Source organism: Heterodontus francisci, chromosome 3 (assembly GCF_036365525.1).
Source record: "Heterodontus francisci isolate sHetFra1 chromosome 3, sHetFra1.hap1, whole genome shotgun sequence".
Taxonomy (NCBI): Eukaryota; Metazoa; Chordata; class Chondrichthyes; order Heterodontiformes; family Heterodontidae; genus Heterodontus; species Heterodontus francisci.
The window spans coordinates 100,097,894-100,114,134 of NC_090373.1; the positions used below are offsets into that span (position 1 = coordinate 100,097,894).

A 16,241-nucleotide genomic window follows, 5' to 3' on the forward strand; every position below is an offset into this window, starting at 1 on the left:
AGAACAATAAATAATTCAAAGTTACTCTGTGAGTAATGTCCACCAGAAAAACATAAAAACTTCAGCTCCAACGTTTCAGGTCTGTGACCTTGATGACTTTGTCTCTTTTACCTTGGGTTCTGATGAAAGGTCATAGACCTGAAAGTTAACTCTGTTTCTCTCTACGCAGATGCTGCCAGACCTGTTGAGTATTTCTGGCACTCTTTGCTCTCATAATAAAATTAAGATTGGAGAGGGGGAATGGAATTTACGTTAACCAGTTGCTGCTTGTAGGCAATTTCTCCACGATATCAGTCAACTCTCAATTATCAGCAAAGTGATGGAAGAAGTTGTCGACAGTGCTACCAAGTGGCACTTACCACTAACCTACTCACTGATGCTCAGTTGGGGTTTTGTCAGGATCACTCAGCTCCAAACCTCATTACAGCCTTGGTCCAAACATGGATAAATGAGCTGAATTCCAAATGTGAAATAAGAGTGATTCCCCTTAACATCAAGGAAACATTTGACCAAGTGTGACACCAAGGAGCCGTAGTAAAACTGTCATCAATGGGAATCGGTGGAAAACTCTCCAATGGCTGGAGTCATACGTAGCACAGAGAAAGATGGTTGCGGTTGTTGTAGGCCAATCATCTGAGCTCCAGGACATCATTGCAGGATTTCCTCAGGGTAGCGTCCTAGGTCTAACCATCTTCAGCTGCTTCATCAATGACCTTCCTCCATCATAAGGTCAGAAGTGAGGATATTCACTAATGATTGCACAGTACTCAGTTCCATTTGCAATTCCTCAGATAATGAGCAGTCAGTGCCCACATGCAGCAAGATCTGAACAACATTCAGGCTTGGGCTAATAAGTGGCAAGTAACATTCGTACCACACCAGGCAACGTTCATCTCCAACAAGAGAGAATCTAACCATCTCCCCTTGATGTTCAAAGGCATTACCATCACTGAATTCCACCGCCCCCACCCCCCTCAATCAACATTCTGGGGGTCACCATTGACCAGAAACTTAACTGGACCAGCAATGTGAATACTTGTGGCTACAAGAGCAGATCAGAGGCTGGGAATTCTACTGCAAATGACTCACCTCCTAACTCTCCAAAACCTTTCCACAACCTACAAAGCAAAAGTCAGGAGTGTGATGGAATACTCTCCATATGTCTGGATGAGTGCAACTCCAACATTGAAAAAGTTTGACACTATCCAGGACAATGCAGTCCACTCGATTGGCACCCCATCCACCTATCTTAAATATTAACTCCCTCCATTACCAATGGACTGTGGCTGCAGTATCAGCCAAAAGATACACTTTTGACAAGGTTTCTTCAATAACACCTCCCAAACCTACCACCTCTACCATTTAGAAGGACAAGGGCAGGAAGCACGTGTGAGCACCACCACCTCCAAGTTTTCCACCAAGTCACATCATCCTGACTTAGATATATATCACTGCTCCTTCATCATTGCTGGGTTAAAATCCTGGAACCCCCTACCTAACAGCATTCAATGACACCACACAGACTACAGTAGTTCAAGGAAGCAGCTCTCCACCACCTTCTTAAGGGTAATTAGAGATTTAGGGATAGACAATCAATGCTAGTCTTACCAGCAACACCCACATCCTGTGAATGAATAAATTAAAAAAATTAAAAGCTGTTTTAAAAGCCCAAATTTTTACGACTGTATGGGAAAGTCATGTTAAACTACCCTCTAAAACTGAACATAATTGCGTCTCAATTAGGAGGGGCCACGCCTTTCTCTTTTAAGTTGTTGCGTGATTTACTGTCCATTTCTATCAATTTTTTGGTTTTATTTTTATCATTCAAATCCCGTAATTTCCCAGGGGTTTTCTTCAGTTGGTCACAGAACACTTTTATTTGACATTTATTTGAAGTGGCAGATGACAAGATCTGTGCTTAACGTGAGTTATTTATATTTTACAGCCAACCTTTTTATCAGTGACGCCATGTACACCACAGGGTGTTACCTACGAAGTGGAAGCTTCAGTATTGCCCTTAGTCTCTTCCTGATGTTTGAAGGCCACATTGATCTTATGGACTGCCACACTCACCTGGGTGTTCCTCGTGTTGTGCTATACCTTCCGCATTGTATTACAGATGCAGGTTGTGATCGCTAACTTTCCACCTGCACCACAAGAGGAGATGGTCTCCATTGCATATGAGATCTAACCTCCAAAGTCAGAGATCTATTAAAGCCTAAGCTCTTGTGATCTTTGTTCTTGGCCTCCTCTGCTAAGGGCATATCCTCATCATTCCCTCCCTGCTCACTGGTGCTCTGTGATTCCTTCAGTGTTGTTTCTCAGTAGTGTCTTTGTTCCGAGTCGATGTATCTGGGCTGGAACTTGAATCAGTAAGATATCATAGAGTGGGTAAATCAGGTAAAGGCGATTTAAGTAAAGGAATAGCCCTTTTGGAGGTGTCAGATTGCTCACCCAATGCTACTTTCAGTTAAGTGTTCAACATCTGTGAGGGACACAAAGGGCATTTATTTTAAGGAGGTGCTCACTTTTGTAGCAGAAAATGTTGACTGAACAATGGCAAGAGGCTCTTCAAGTCATCAGTATGCCAACAAGACTAAAATTTCACGATTCTGTAAGTGTTGTATCCTGTTACCAACCTGAATGTGACAGCATTCATCCAAATTCTCCATCTCTCGCAGCCTGTCAAGTTCTGTGCAGGAATAGCAGAGATTCCTCCTGATCACAAGTCTGTTGTCTTCGTTTCCACACATCATGATTTACAATTGCAAAGAAGAAATTAGGCATGCTATAGCCAAATTCACAATGCCATTTCATCCAGATCATCTGCAGAAATGCTTGTGCATGTGCTGTCAACTGCAGGCAATGCAACAGTATCTCCATTTCTCACACAAACATTGCAGGAAATGTGATATGGGATAGTAGAATGACGAGAGATGTACCTTTGAGTGGAAAAGTGGAGTCTCTGCCAACATGACCACCATTGCAGCTCCTGAGAATTTTGGCACCCTGATCATTGCAGACTGCCTGCTATGGTATTCCTCCTCCTACCATCACTTTGCAATGTTCAGCTGCAACTCCAGTTTGCTTTCTTTCTTTCTCCACACCCTGACCCCCCCCAACCCCTCACCATTTGAATCACCTGTGATTCTGGCCATTTCAACTGAAGCAACCTTTTGTTGCAGCCAGCCCCAAGTTCCCTCTCTCCGCTTGAAAGAGTCCAATTCAAGAGTGTGATTCTCATGAAGCACCACCTTCTTCATATTAAGTGAGAACGCACCGGAAAAATACTGTGAGGTGCCAGCAGATTCATGGTGATGGGTAGAGGTCCTGCCCTGCCATTTATCCAACAATCTTAGGAAAATCCAGACCATAGTGCATGTTTAATAACATTTCCCTCAGTTAACAGTGAGATTTGTAAAATCAGGCACACATTTAATTACTTTAACATTGATCTGTTCTTTTATTTGTTTATTTAAAAGGGTAGCACACAGTTTTCCACAGAAGATATGATGGTATGGATTAAATCTGCTATGAGGTAATTTATTCAGCGAATCACAGAATAATAGCGAAGAGGCCCTTCGGCCCATCTAGTCATCACTGATGCATGAAAGACACAAATACCTTAAGCTGCATCATTCGAGTCATTTAATGTGACCAAATCTTATTTGTCTTGAATATTACCTCACAGCAAACCTCCAGGCTTCAAAGAATAGTAAAGTATCTGTTTAAGGATGAGTGAACTGTTCAGTCATGATGTCCTCTCTTAGTGATGCAGATCCCCGAAATGGAGCTGGCTCTATGTTTATTTAAAAAGTTCCAATGTTCAGACTTTGCCCTTTCTTACTGGAAAGAATAAATTAAAAATCTGATTTAAAAAAAATGTTACTGAAATAGTACTCTTTCTGCTTTGAACGTATTAATACTTCAAAGTAACCAGCCCTTCAAAAACACCACTAAATATTTGAAATCCTGCTCCTGTAGTTTTGCTGCATACCTCCCATTACTAAAATACAACTAGTCTGGCCCAAGTGGGAACTACTATTGCACTCTAAGATCAACTTTTGATGAAAATTTAAATTAAACCAGTTAAATTAATACTAAGTTAGCTACATCTGATCTAAAAAAGTTAAATTAGGTCTAAACTGTTTAAAAGCAAGCTCTGGAAAATATTTTTGGAAAGGGTTGTGAGGATATGGAATGCAGAGTGCCTGCAGTGACAGATGCAGAATCAACTGTGCTGTTTAATAGAGGAACTTACTTGTGAGGTAAGGGTATTAAGGGTTATGGAATGATGATAGGAAATTGAATTGGAGAGATAGAGCAGTCAAAATCACAGAGAATCCTTGATGGGCAGAATTTTGTTGTTATGAGAACATGTTGGGTCTGAGAATCAAGTGTGGAGGTCAGCATACCTGATTTGCAGCACTCCTAATGGTTCAATCATTAATATGAATGATCAGAAAATCGTTAGCATAGTAATTTGGGCACGCTGTCCTTCCCATCCAATTCTCCAATCCATGCTTCCATTAAGTGACATTGGGTGCAATGTGACATAGGGTAGAAAAATGTGTCGCATCGGGATGGTTCTCTGACACATTCCCACCGCCGGGAGACGGCTGAAGAGAGGTGGGCAACAAATGCTTAAGCTCCCAATTAGGAGTGATATTGCCAGCTTGCTGGCGGCGGACTGGCCTCCCGCTGCGTGCTGAGGCCGTCAAATTAATGGAGACAGCCCCCCTGGAGCAATCCGGGGAAGGCTCATCGGTGCCAGAGGCTCCATTGCTCAAAGAGGGGGCAGCAGGCAGCCTCTACAGTGCCAATGAGCCATCAGGAGAGGGTTTCCCCTATGATCCAAAGGGGCCTGCCTGCTTGGCCCCTCTGAAATTTTATTTTAAAAATTTACTCCTTTAAGGGCGCCTCCATGTTGAGGCACCCTCTCAATCCCCATGCTGCCTCTGATTGGGCCTGCAGCAGATAGCCCGCCCGCCATCCTTAATTTTCAGCAGCTCAGGGGCAGCTAGTTAGGAGGCCCCTCTGAGAAAATAGCTCCCCCAGTCTCACTGCTGGCAAGAGCAGATTTGAGAGCCCTGTTTGGTTCCGTCTTCGGGGTCCTGAAGCTCGTGGGAAAGTCCTGCCCAAAGCCTCAGAAAATATATTGATGTGAGTTTGTAACAATAAGGTTTGACTGTACCTGCAGTTCAATCATCCTTTAATTTATGCAAACCCACTCAGCAAATAATTATTGTATCAAGCAATACCACAACATTTAATAAACCAGAGAATATTTTAATTAAATCTGAGATTGGGCAATGTGTGTTTTGTCTCAATTAACTATTTAAGATCTGCCTGAAAAGTTTGGATATTACATTTCAAAGATGTATACAACCCAACAGTTAAAATAAGTCCAGCAATACCAACTTCTGAAAATATATATCCTTATGCACATTTCAGTATTTGGGAGAATGAAATGTCACATTACAGATATTGTAATCTGTCAAACAATTTATACACAAACAACACAAACACCAAAAACAAAAGGAGGAATAAAACAATGAATATAATTAATCCATTTCAGTGTCTGTTAGATTAAGTGTCCAGCTCTTAGAAGAAACTCAACAGCCATATTTAAATATACAATTCAATTCATAAACAGTTCAGACCAGCTATCACTGGGCAGATATTTGCATAATTAAGTCCTGAGGAAATGAATGGGAGATGAGCTCATAGTTTAGTGCTGCTGAAAGTGTATGCACTCTGAGTCTGCTAAATCAACAGTAAATATTCCAGTAGTATTCTTTTGGAATTCCATTTTTAGTAAAGAGTTCTTGTGCTTTGAATTAATGATGAATTTTAATTGATAAACCAGCCATTTACAGCAGTAGTGCTGTACTTTCAATCTTTTCAAAGCTCATTCTGTCCATTTTCCTCTGCAGTTTTAAACATTAGGATGGAATTGTAGATTTTCAGAGCTGGTCCTAGTTTAATGCTCATTATTTTCACAATATCTGTCTGTGTCAGTAGTAGAAATGCTTCTCCATCAATTTGCTGAAGAAAAATAAAAGTTGTAAAAAGTATTAATAAATACTCAACTCAGTATGTAACATTGGCAGTGGTTATCCATGCTTTAAACTATATTTTTCAAGGTGACAACACTCTTAACATTTGAACATCTGAGTAATATCTGAGAATCGTAGATTTAATGCACTATTTTAAAATGTAGTTTCTTCATCTTAACAAGTCAACTTGAACTTTTTTTTAAATTATAGCCTGTAGTCTGCACACGCATACAAGAGAATTTGCAAATCATGGCATTGTAATTTTGCTCCTACCATGTCAGAAGTACTCTGTAATGCTGCATGTCTGACATTACATTATCATGGCTATTTATTAGATTCCAGCTCCTCGTGTGTGTAGTTTACTTACCATATTAGAAAGCTAATCACTCTACAAAAGCAGACAAGAAAAAGGAAAATTATTGCATTTTAAAATGTTTTTCTTGCATTTTTATATTTTTTTCTTTCTCTCTTCAGGACCCCTGCCTATGCTACCAAAGCAGAGCTACAGCTGTGAAAATAAAAACATTCTCCAGCTTTTCTTCTCTCCCTTTGAGAAGCACCAAGCCTCCACTTCGCACTTCTCCCTAGTGGCCCATCTGAGATTAGAAACTCAGCACATCAAAAAAATGCTGCCACAAACCCACAATCTGTTACTATGCAGCCAATCAGACCTACTGCCTGAAACATCTGAAGTCCCAGCTGAGCTCCAACTCACTCAGGCCTTTACAATCCTTCATAACTGAATGAAAAATATATCTAACAAATTACACATTGGAAACCAATTAACAATTTATTTTGAAGACCGAGGTGAATATAGGAACTCTCGGGCACCTGGGTCCCAATTCAATTGAACTAATGAGATTATTCTAAGGTTCAATGTGGCAATTAAAATTCCCACAGCAATTTGACAGTAAATTAGTTAAGGAATTGCATCACTTTAGGCTGAGTAAGCAATTCCTTACTAATGACTGCATAGAGCCATCAGTGATGTTTATGTTAATATACAATTAAAATGTAAAACGAAAGGTCTAGTTTGGTTCCATTGAAAAACCTCTGGAAGACAAACATGCAGGAGGCAATTTTGACTTTGTGCAATAATGTAAAATAGGTGATAGCAAATCAGCAGCCCATCCTACATCAAGAGATGAAAAATAGTTTGCTATCACTCATGTTACACTATTACACAAAGTCAAAATTACCCCTGTGGTCTATAAAGACCACTAGGTTAAATACATGTACCCTTTAATTTTCTAGTTTATTTTTAGCAATCTATTCAAATTTGATATTTCCATGATGATTTATTTATCATCGCTACTCAGTAATCCTTGTACTCTTCCATTTTGCCTATTTCGATCATGGAGAACCCAAATAATATTTTTATTCTATATTTCATTTAAAGCTAAAGTCCCATAAAGGTCATCCTGCTGTTCAGTGGGTATTTCGCCAACACAGAAAGACGATTAGTTAGAGTCATACCTTCACTTTGAATGGACTTTCTTTTTGTACTTTATTTTTGCATCTTCGAGCTTTATTTGGGAGTCTCCCACAAGGCTGTTCTTTGTTTAGCGAATTGCCCTAAAAAATTACCCCAAGACCTTCCCAGTGTGATTTATGATTTTTATGTTGGAGGAAGAGGCACAACAGACAATTTGGAAAGTCAGGCTCACAAGGCAGCACCACAGATGATCCAGACCCTCCAGAAGATACCCAGTCATCAGAAAGTGTAGACCCAGAAGATCTATTTTTAAAATATTCTTAAGAGTTATGCATCAGGAGCCTATGGTTTCACCCAGAAGCACGGGAAGAGCTTTGTTCTATTCTCTAGGGAGATCTGCAAACATCAAAAGCCAGGACAGTGCTTACAATAACTCAGAAAGTTCATACTGTTCTTGATTTCCTTGCCACTGTGCAATAAGTGACTGCTGCCAGGTCAGTCAATTTGGTGTCCATTCTTGCATTAGGCAAGTTATAAATGCCCTGTTTGCTAGGGCAGCTCAGATTTGATATCTGATGCAGGAGCATTAAAATGAGTGAGTGGGCCATTAATTTTTAAACAGCTCCCTGGGTTTCCACGAGTGTTTGGAGCAATAGATTGCACTCAATATGACCTTAGGAGCCCCTGTCAACACACACCATTCTGTCAACCAAGAAGGATTTCACTCCCTTAATGTCCAATTAGTGTGCAACTACTGGATTTCTGCATGTCATTGCCCGATATGCAGGCAGCTGCCACGATTTATTCATCCTTCAACAGCCTTTTAGAATTGAGGGCAGGGCACTGGATGATTTCTTGGCAACAGGGAATTTTCAGTATACCATGGATGCTAACTGTTGAGAAGGACCACCAGTGAAGTGGAGGAATGCTACAGTAAGACATGCATCCACACTTGAATTCAAATTGAACAGACCACTGCCATGCCAAAGAGAAGATTCTGGTGCCTAGGTAGGTCCAAAGACTCACTTTTGCAAATTCCTAGTACTGTTTTAGAAGTTGCAGTTGCACGCTGGCTCCTTCATAATTTTGATCTTTAGAAAATGACTGATGACTGGGAACCTTGAGGAGGAGGCAGTGTCAGCAGCAGGGAGAATTAAGAGACAGACCTACCTGGAACACTTTCAGGAATGTATAATCTCATTATCGCCATTCCAGCTGTAATAATCATTTGCTCCACTGAATTTCACCATAATCTCAAGACACACGATTATGCAGGTGGCAGGGACCCTGACGCTTTGCCTCAACTGTTTGGGAGACAACCCCCCACCCGGCTGCATTTTACAGTGCTCAGGCAGTTTACTGCCTAGCCCTAGGGTCCCCATCCCTTTAAGGATGGGGATCCCACCTCCAAGAGCTGCTGGTCAATCAGAGGGCCGGCAGCTCAGCAGTGCCACCAGAAGCAGCAGCAGCACTGGAGGCCCGGAGAGAAGGTAATTGGGGCCAGGGTGGGGTGAGGGTTTGTTGTTGAAGGCGGAAGTGGGGGGGGGTATTAGTGCAGGGGCAGCCTTTAACACCAGAGGCCCTTTGTGGGACACAAAGTGTCCAAGCAGAAGTGCAACCCTCACCCCTGCCGCCAAGGGAGGCTGCCAGGTGTTACTGCGTGATCTCCCCACATGGTGGAGGCCATCCCCCGGTTAAAATTAATTAACTGGTCACTTAAGGACAGGAAGGCCATCCTTGGCCTTTCACGTCCCTGAGAAAATTCAATGGCGTCAATCGGGAGGGTGACAGGCACGCCATCTCCGCCTTCCCTCACCATTTTTCAGGCCCGCCCATCTCCCAGCCCGTCTCTTAGAGGGCTGATAAAATTCAACCCATAGCTTACTTGATTCGAAGCAGATGTCTTATGAAAGTTCTGAGCTATGAACATCTTTCCAGGACCAGGTTATGATTTCTTCATGAATATCAACCTCATCTTTAAAATTCCAACAATTCCACTGTTCTTGGATGTCATTAACAAAACCATCACCAAGATCCACCACTGTGAACTCCCCTGATAACTTTTCAATTTTTCTTCCATCCTATTAACACTTCTGAGTGCCAGCTGAGGGCCTGGGGTTTGAGATATGGGCAGGTGCACTACAAGATTATCAGCCTCTTATAATGTAGATGATCCTCATCTTAGAGTTGCAAAGTCCTGGGATGGACCTGCTACAGATGATTCTCTGGACTTAGCAAGCTTTAAAGTTCAATATGGCTGGTTTGTGGGCCTGGGGATCGTAATGCCTGATTACCCTGCTCCTCAATTGGGGTGACGCTGGCAACATGCAAACGTCATGCTATCTGCTCAGCTCTATGACTGTGACGTGCAGGCCAGTGCTAAATGCAATGCTGACTGGTTGCATGCTTAGCAGGGTGCCAGGTTCGTGTGAGGTCAGCAGGAGTTAAAGCTAGCCTGCACTTCTTAAAGCCAGCCTGCATCTCTTAAAAGGGGAGGTGCATTCTGTCTGCATCAGGTGTTGGAACTGTCTATGTAAGTGTTTCTGACAAGGAACAGGAACAATGGAGCAGTGCTGGAGGTCGTGGTCCAGGAGGTGGGAAGCAGAAGTTGTATTTCTATAGGGGATGAAAAGGCCCTCCAGGCACACACTGCGAAGGGAACGAGAGAAGGTTGGCACAGAGGTCAATGCAAGGAATCCAGCCCCAAGGTCCTAGCTAGAGTGCTGGAATGTATTCAATGAACTCACACGAGTGGTCGAGGTCAGCGAATGTATCCTCAAATGTCATCATCTACTCACCACACCACCAACCAAAAATGCCATTCAATGCGCCACACCCCCATCAGCAATCTCTGGTAATGAGGCCTCATGCCTAACATTCAAGTGCGCCACCTCACCCTCACATACTTAACCACTGCTGTAGGCCTCACACCCATATCTCTCAGTTTCCACATACATTCGGCTATGACAGGCACATCATCCAGACACATTGCAACATACTCACTGACACTCTTCCCTCTCTCTTGTAGGAAAAGGGGGCACAAACCTGGAGGGAGCAGCAGACAGCTGGTGACAGACAGGCATGACTGGATGTCCTAAGCCCCATGGAGGAGATGGTGCTCCGAAATATCAGTGTGGCAGTCACTGAGGCTGTTGAAACCAGCATTGCTGAAACCATCCAGGATGGTGGTATGTTCCCGCCTTATGCACCTTCTCAAATTCCACTTCACCCTCTTCTTGCAATCTGATATGAAATACAAGCTGCAGATGCTGTTACCATGCACCTTTTGCTTTCTACCCCAACCCCCTTCCCTCACCTTAAACCTCAGCTTCTGCATTTAATCTTTCAGATACCCAATACCTGCTGCCTGGCCAACGAGTGCAGGCTGATGATGAATGGAGAGAACAAGAGCACCTGTCTGAGGAAGAAGAACCGTCATTTGATCTGCCACTCGCAACCACCAACTCAGATACTAGCAGTGCACGTACTTGTAGAGGGTAGCATAGAGACAGGATCAGAACATGGTGAGTGACTGGGCACGATTGGGCTACATCAAACTCAGCTGGAAAGAATAGAGAGTCTTCCAGTCCTCCAGAGGGCAGACAAGTTCTACTGCAGAGGACTCAGATGATGACTTTGATGGGGTGGCATACAGGAAAAGGTTGATGGACATGCACACTGAGATGTTTGGTGCATTGGCAGGCCTGCCACAGAGCCTGTTGTCATGGTCAAGGTGGACGGAGGAGTCTGGTTCCAACTTGGCACAGGGCTTTAGAGAGTTGGAGCCCATCCTTTCCAGTGTGGAAATAGTCTATTCCATGACAGCACTTGGGGACCCAGCCGTGATGCAGCTTTGGATGGCCAATGTCTGAGATTCCATTGCAGCACAGGCAGAAGCCACCCAACGTTGGAGTTCTGCAGTGTAAGGTCAGACTGAGGTCATGAGATCCACACTTGTTACCATGCAGCCACCATGACTGCAGATCTCAGTGCTCAAAGGGTTTAGATTGCTGAGGCACTGCGCCTGGGGAATGGCAGCAGCTCCATGGTGCACAATTCTGCTGTTCTGTCACAGGATGACAGCATTCATACTGCCACCACTGCTACTCTGCCAGTGCCCCTGCTGTTACTCATCAGCCAGCCAGCCTGCCCAGGCTGCTGCTGCCCATGCCAATGTAGTGCAGTCCAAATCTGGGACTGCAAGGCTCAGAGCTGCTCGAGGTCATCCTGCAAGGCCATCTGCAGTTTCCCCCATTGAAAGTCAGCAGCCTTCCACCAAGCATGCTGCAGACACTGGGGTGGCCCTGCCTAATAGCACCAGTCCAGGCAAAGGCACACACAAGACAGGCACTGAGTAAAAGCACAAGGGTGAATGGTTCAGTTTTGTTTGCATTATTGGGAGTGTTATTGCATAAAGCCATTAAGAATTTTTTTTTGTGGTGTCTTATGTGGCTTCTGACCAAGAGGACACTGTGATGGTCTGTAGCAGAGAGATGGAAAGGTGGGGAATTGTGGAGCAATGATGATTTTGGTGAAATAAAAGCAAAATACTGTGGGTGCTGGAAATCTGAAATAAAAACAAAGTGCTGGAAATACTCCATCAGTTCTGATGAAAGGTCACAGACCTGAAATGTTAACTCTGCTTCTCTCTCCACAGTTGCTGCCAATGATGATTTGGGGATGTTTTCGGGGAAACCGGTGTATGATGAGCTGCTGATAGCCTGTGCCAGAATGATGATGTCCCGTATGCCTCCTCCCTTCCTTGTCCTCCTCGTCTTCCTCCTCCTCAGGCGCTCACCGAAGGGCTGGTGGCAAAGGCTGCACCCACATAATTTCCCGATCATCACCACGAATTTGGAGACACTCTCTGGCGTGGATTAAGGGATTAAATGTGCACTACGTGAAGCCACAAAGGTAGTCACTGGAATGACTGCACAATGTTCAGCACCATTCGTGACTCCTCAGATACTGAAGCAGTCTGTGTAGAAATGCAGCAAGACCTGGACAATATCCAGGCTTGGGCTGATAAGTGGCAAGTAACATTCGCGCCACACAACTGCCAGGCAATGACCATCTCCAACAAGAGAGAATCTAACCATCTCCCCTTGACATTCAACGGCATTACCATCGCTGAATCCCCAACTATCAACATCCTAGGGGCTACCATTGACCAGAAACTGAACTGGAGTAGCTGTATAAATACCACGGCTACAAGAGCAGGTCAGAGGCTAGGAATCCTGAGGCGAGTAACTCACCTCCTGACTCCCCAAAGCCTGTCCACCATCTACAAGGCACAAGTCAGGAATGTGATGGAATATTCTCCACTTGCCTTGATGGGTGCAGCTCCAACAACACTCAAGAAGCTCGACACCATTCCAGGACAAAGCAGCCCGCTTGATTGGCACCCCATCTACAAACATTCACTCCCTCCACCACCAACGCACAGTGGCAGCAGTGTGTACCATCTACAAGATGCACTGCAGCAATGCACCAAGGCTCCTTAGACAGCACCTTCTAAACCCGCGACCTCTACCAACTAGAAGGACAAGGGCAGCAAATACATGGGATCACCACCACCTGCAAGTTCCCCTCCAAGTCACACACCATCCTGACTTGGAACTATATCGCCGTTCCTTCACTGTCACTGGGTCAAAATCCTGGAACTCCCTTCCTAACAGCACTGTGGGTGTACCTACCCCAAATGGACTGCAGCGGTTCAAGAAGGCAGCTCATCACCACCTTCTCAAGGGCGATTAGGGACGGGGCAATAAATGCTGACATAGCCAGTGATGCCCACATCCCATGAACGAAGAAAAGAAAATGAGATCTGGATTGCAAATGAGTTTTTTCCCAGCCCCTGACTGCACTTCTCCTACTTTTTTTGTTCTTTCATGGGATGTGGGAGTCGCCAGCAAGGTCAGCATTTGTTGCCCATCCCTAATTGCCCTTGAACTGAGTGACTTACTAGACCATTTCAGAGGGCAGTTAAGAGTCAACCACATTATTGTGGGTCTGGAGTCACATGTAGGCCAGACTAGGTAAGGACAGCAGATTTCCTTCCCTAAAGGTCATTAGTGAACCAGATAAGGTTTTATGACAATTGATGATAGCTTCATGGCACCATTACTGAGACCATCTTTTAATTCCAGATTTTTGTTAATTGAATTTAAATTCCACCAGCTGCCAGGGTGGGATTTGAACCAGTGCCCCCAGGGTATTAGGCCTGGGCCTGTGCATTACTAGCCGAGTGACATTACCACTACACCACCGTTTCCCACCACCCCCCCCCCCAACCAAGGTAGGATTGCTGGCAGGAATTTAAGTCCTGCATTACTTCATCTCTACAATAATATCAGCCCATAATCTACTTACAAAATAACAGCAAGGTTATAGCACTCCATATTATTTCAGCGCAACTGCTGTAGCAATTTCAAGCAAGGGGCAGATGCGAGGTTAAATGAGGAAATCCAAAGTTGCTGTCATTCGCAAAAGTATCTTACTGTCTAGCTCACCACTGAAGGGCACTGAACAGCTTGAAGTTCCTGTATTTGTGCAATAAATACAATCTAAACTCGCCACAGAAAGTTCAGTCTAAGTAGCCTTTTAACAACATAATAAGTGTTAATTACTGCCAATCAAACTCTCGAACTGAAAATTAACTATTACAAGGGTGGATTCTCATTCCTTCGTATTTTAATTGTTATTGGAACTTTTAATAATGTCAATTTTTTTAAAAAACTTTTCCTTTTTTTTCCCTCGGTTAGTCCAATATTTCTTTCCCTCTATTTCTCTTTCTGTACCAGACTTGATATTGAATTCATCCACTCTAATTTACACTTCCTTCTGAGTCCTTGCACTTTTAGTTCACAATCCTTCAACCAGATTGGTTAACGAGATACACAGTTGCTTTCCCAGTTCACTCAGGTCCCAGATGCCCTGTTTGCCTCGCTGTGACGTTATCAGCTCACACTTTCAGCAATTTAAAAAAAATCTAAAAACCTAAACACGTACTGTAAAGTCTAACTAACGGCAAATGGTTTTAGATGCCCTGCCACAACAAATAATGGCCTATTATCTTTATAGCAAAGTCATGCTATTTTATGCTAGGATAAAAGAATCCCAAAATTATTTTCTGAAAATGAACCTCAGATGCTGCAATGTAAAGAGTACCAAATGTTTGGCAGTGAAATTCAGTGACTAAAGCTCGGGTTTCTGTTGACATTCATTAATCACTCGCACTTTGCACTTACAATATATTCACAACTTCTAAATCCTGTCTTAAATCTCTGAAACAAATGTAATAGCATCCAAGGTTATTTCATTTAACACTCCACTACTCTAGCACAAAACATACTAAATATCCGGGCATGCAATGGTTAAGGGCGATGGACTGGTGAATTTGTGCAATTAGCAAACTGTACTCATTCCCCAGTGAGATAGATTATGCACACTGTAAAATGAAACTAATTACACAGATGAGAAGTTCACTGTCAAAATATTTGACAAGACAATAGCACATATTATCTGAATCCATCACTTAGAACAGACAAGAGCAATGTTAATTATTAACTAACTCATCTTCATGTTGATAATTACCATATTTATATGCAAATTACACACAAAGATCATTTGCACTTTAAATTTTTATCTTTAATTATCTTCCGTGCCATAGTTCACCGTTGGACTAGGATATTGATTCTGATGTTTACCATGGCTGTTACAGCCTACATAAGACAGTGATTTGCCATCACTGCAACACATTCAAATATCACAAAATTTACACAAGGTCAATGCATTTAAGGTTATTGATAATGAAAGACATGGGACCTCACATTTATTTGTCACTTTACAAAATACTAGTAAACTGCTTTACCCTCCCTGAAATTTCTGATTGTTACTTACATTATAAATTTTTGCTCCTCTACCATCAACACCACCTCTCTTGACCATTCCACTATCTGTAAATTTTCAGCTTGTTGTACAACACCCAGTACTGGATGAGCAAGAAATTTCCTCTAACTAAATATCGAGAAAACCAAAGCCATTGTCTTCAGTCGCTCCCACAAACTCTGCTCCCTAGCCATCCCTCGCTCTGGCAACTACCTGAAGCTGAACCAGAGATGAGCTACTGACCATGTATCCACGGCATCACTAAGACAGTGTATTTCCACCTCCATAATCCGACTCCGCGCCTGCCTCGGTTCATCTGCTGCTAGCACCCTCATCCATGCTGTTTCCTACAATACAACAATGGCTACACTTCAAAAGTACTTCATTGGCCGTAAAGCGCTTTGGGACGTGCTGAAAGCATGAAAGGCGATATATAAATGCAAGTTTTTCTTTTTCTTTTCTTCCTAACAGTGGATTTAGCATTTTTGTTTAAAATCAGGACCTGGAAAGGTCAGATTGCTACAGTGTTGGCAGGGGCTTCCAGAACACCCTATCACTCATGCACACTGTTGAGTCACACATAGCTGTAGGGGTGTGGAATTGCAGTCGCTCTCTCAGTACCCAAGTCAATGTCACACAGCCAGCTAGGCCATACTGCCCACATCGAGATGCTGCTTGAGGTCTTCCTCTACGGTCAACTGAAGTACCCTTAAGCTCAGCAGCCTTCCATCTCCCAAGCTGTAGCCACTGAGAAAATATCTCTTTGGAACATTGGGATAGGTAGATGAACATGGGGGTCAATGCTGCTCCTGCTGTTCCTCCCCCTCCACTTGCTTCCACCCAGGTGGTGGTAACAG

At 43.3% G+C, this 16,241-nt stretch overlaps 1 protein-coding gene across 7 annotated transcripts in view; it reads right to left on the reverse strand.

The window, feature by feature from the left end:
- Positions 1-3,458: 3,458 nt before the first annotated feature.
- The window catches only part of l3mbtl3 (L3MBTL histone methyl-lysine binding protein 3), a 188,813-nt gene continuing 176,030 nt past the window's right edge, over positions 3,459-16,241 (reverse strand). For all 7 annotated transcript variants that reach the window (XM_068025130.1, XM_068025140.1, XM_068025119.1 and 4 more), the window contains one exon: positions 3,459-6,048. In XM_068025130.1, coding sequence (XP_067881231.1) covers positions 5,905-6,048 — 144 coding nt within the window. In that variant the 3' untranslated portion in view covers positions 3,459-5,904. The remainder of the gene's footprint in view (positions 6,049-16,241) is intronic.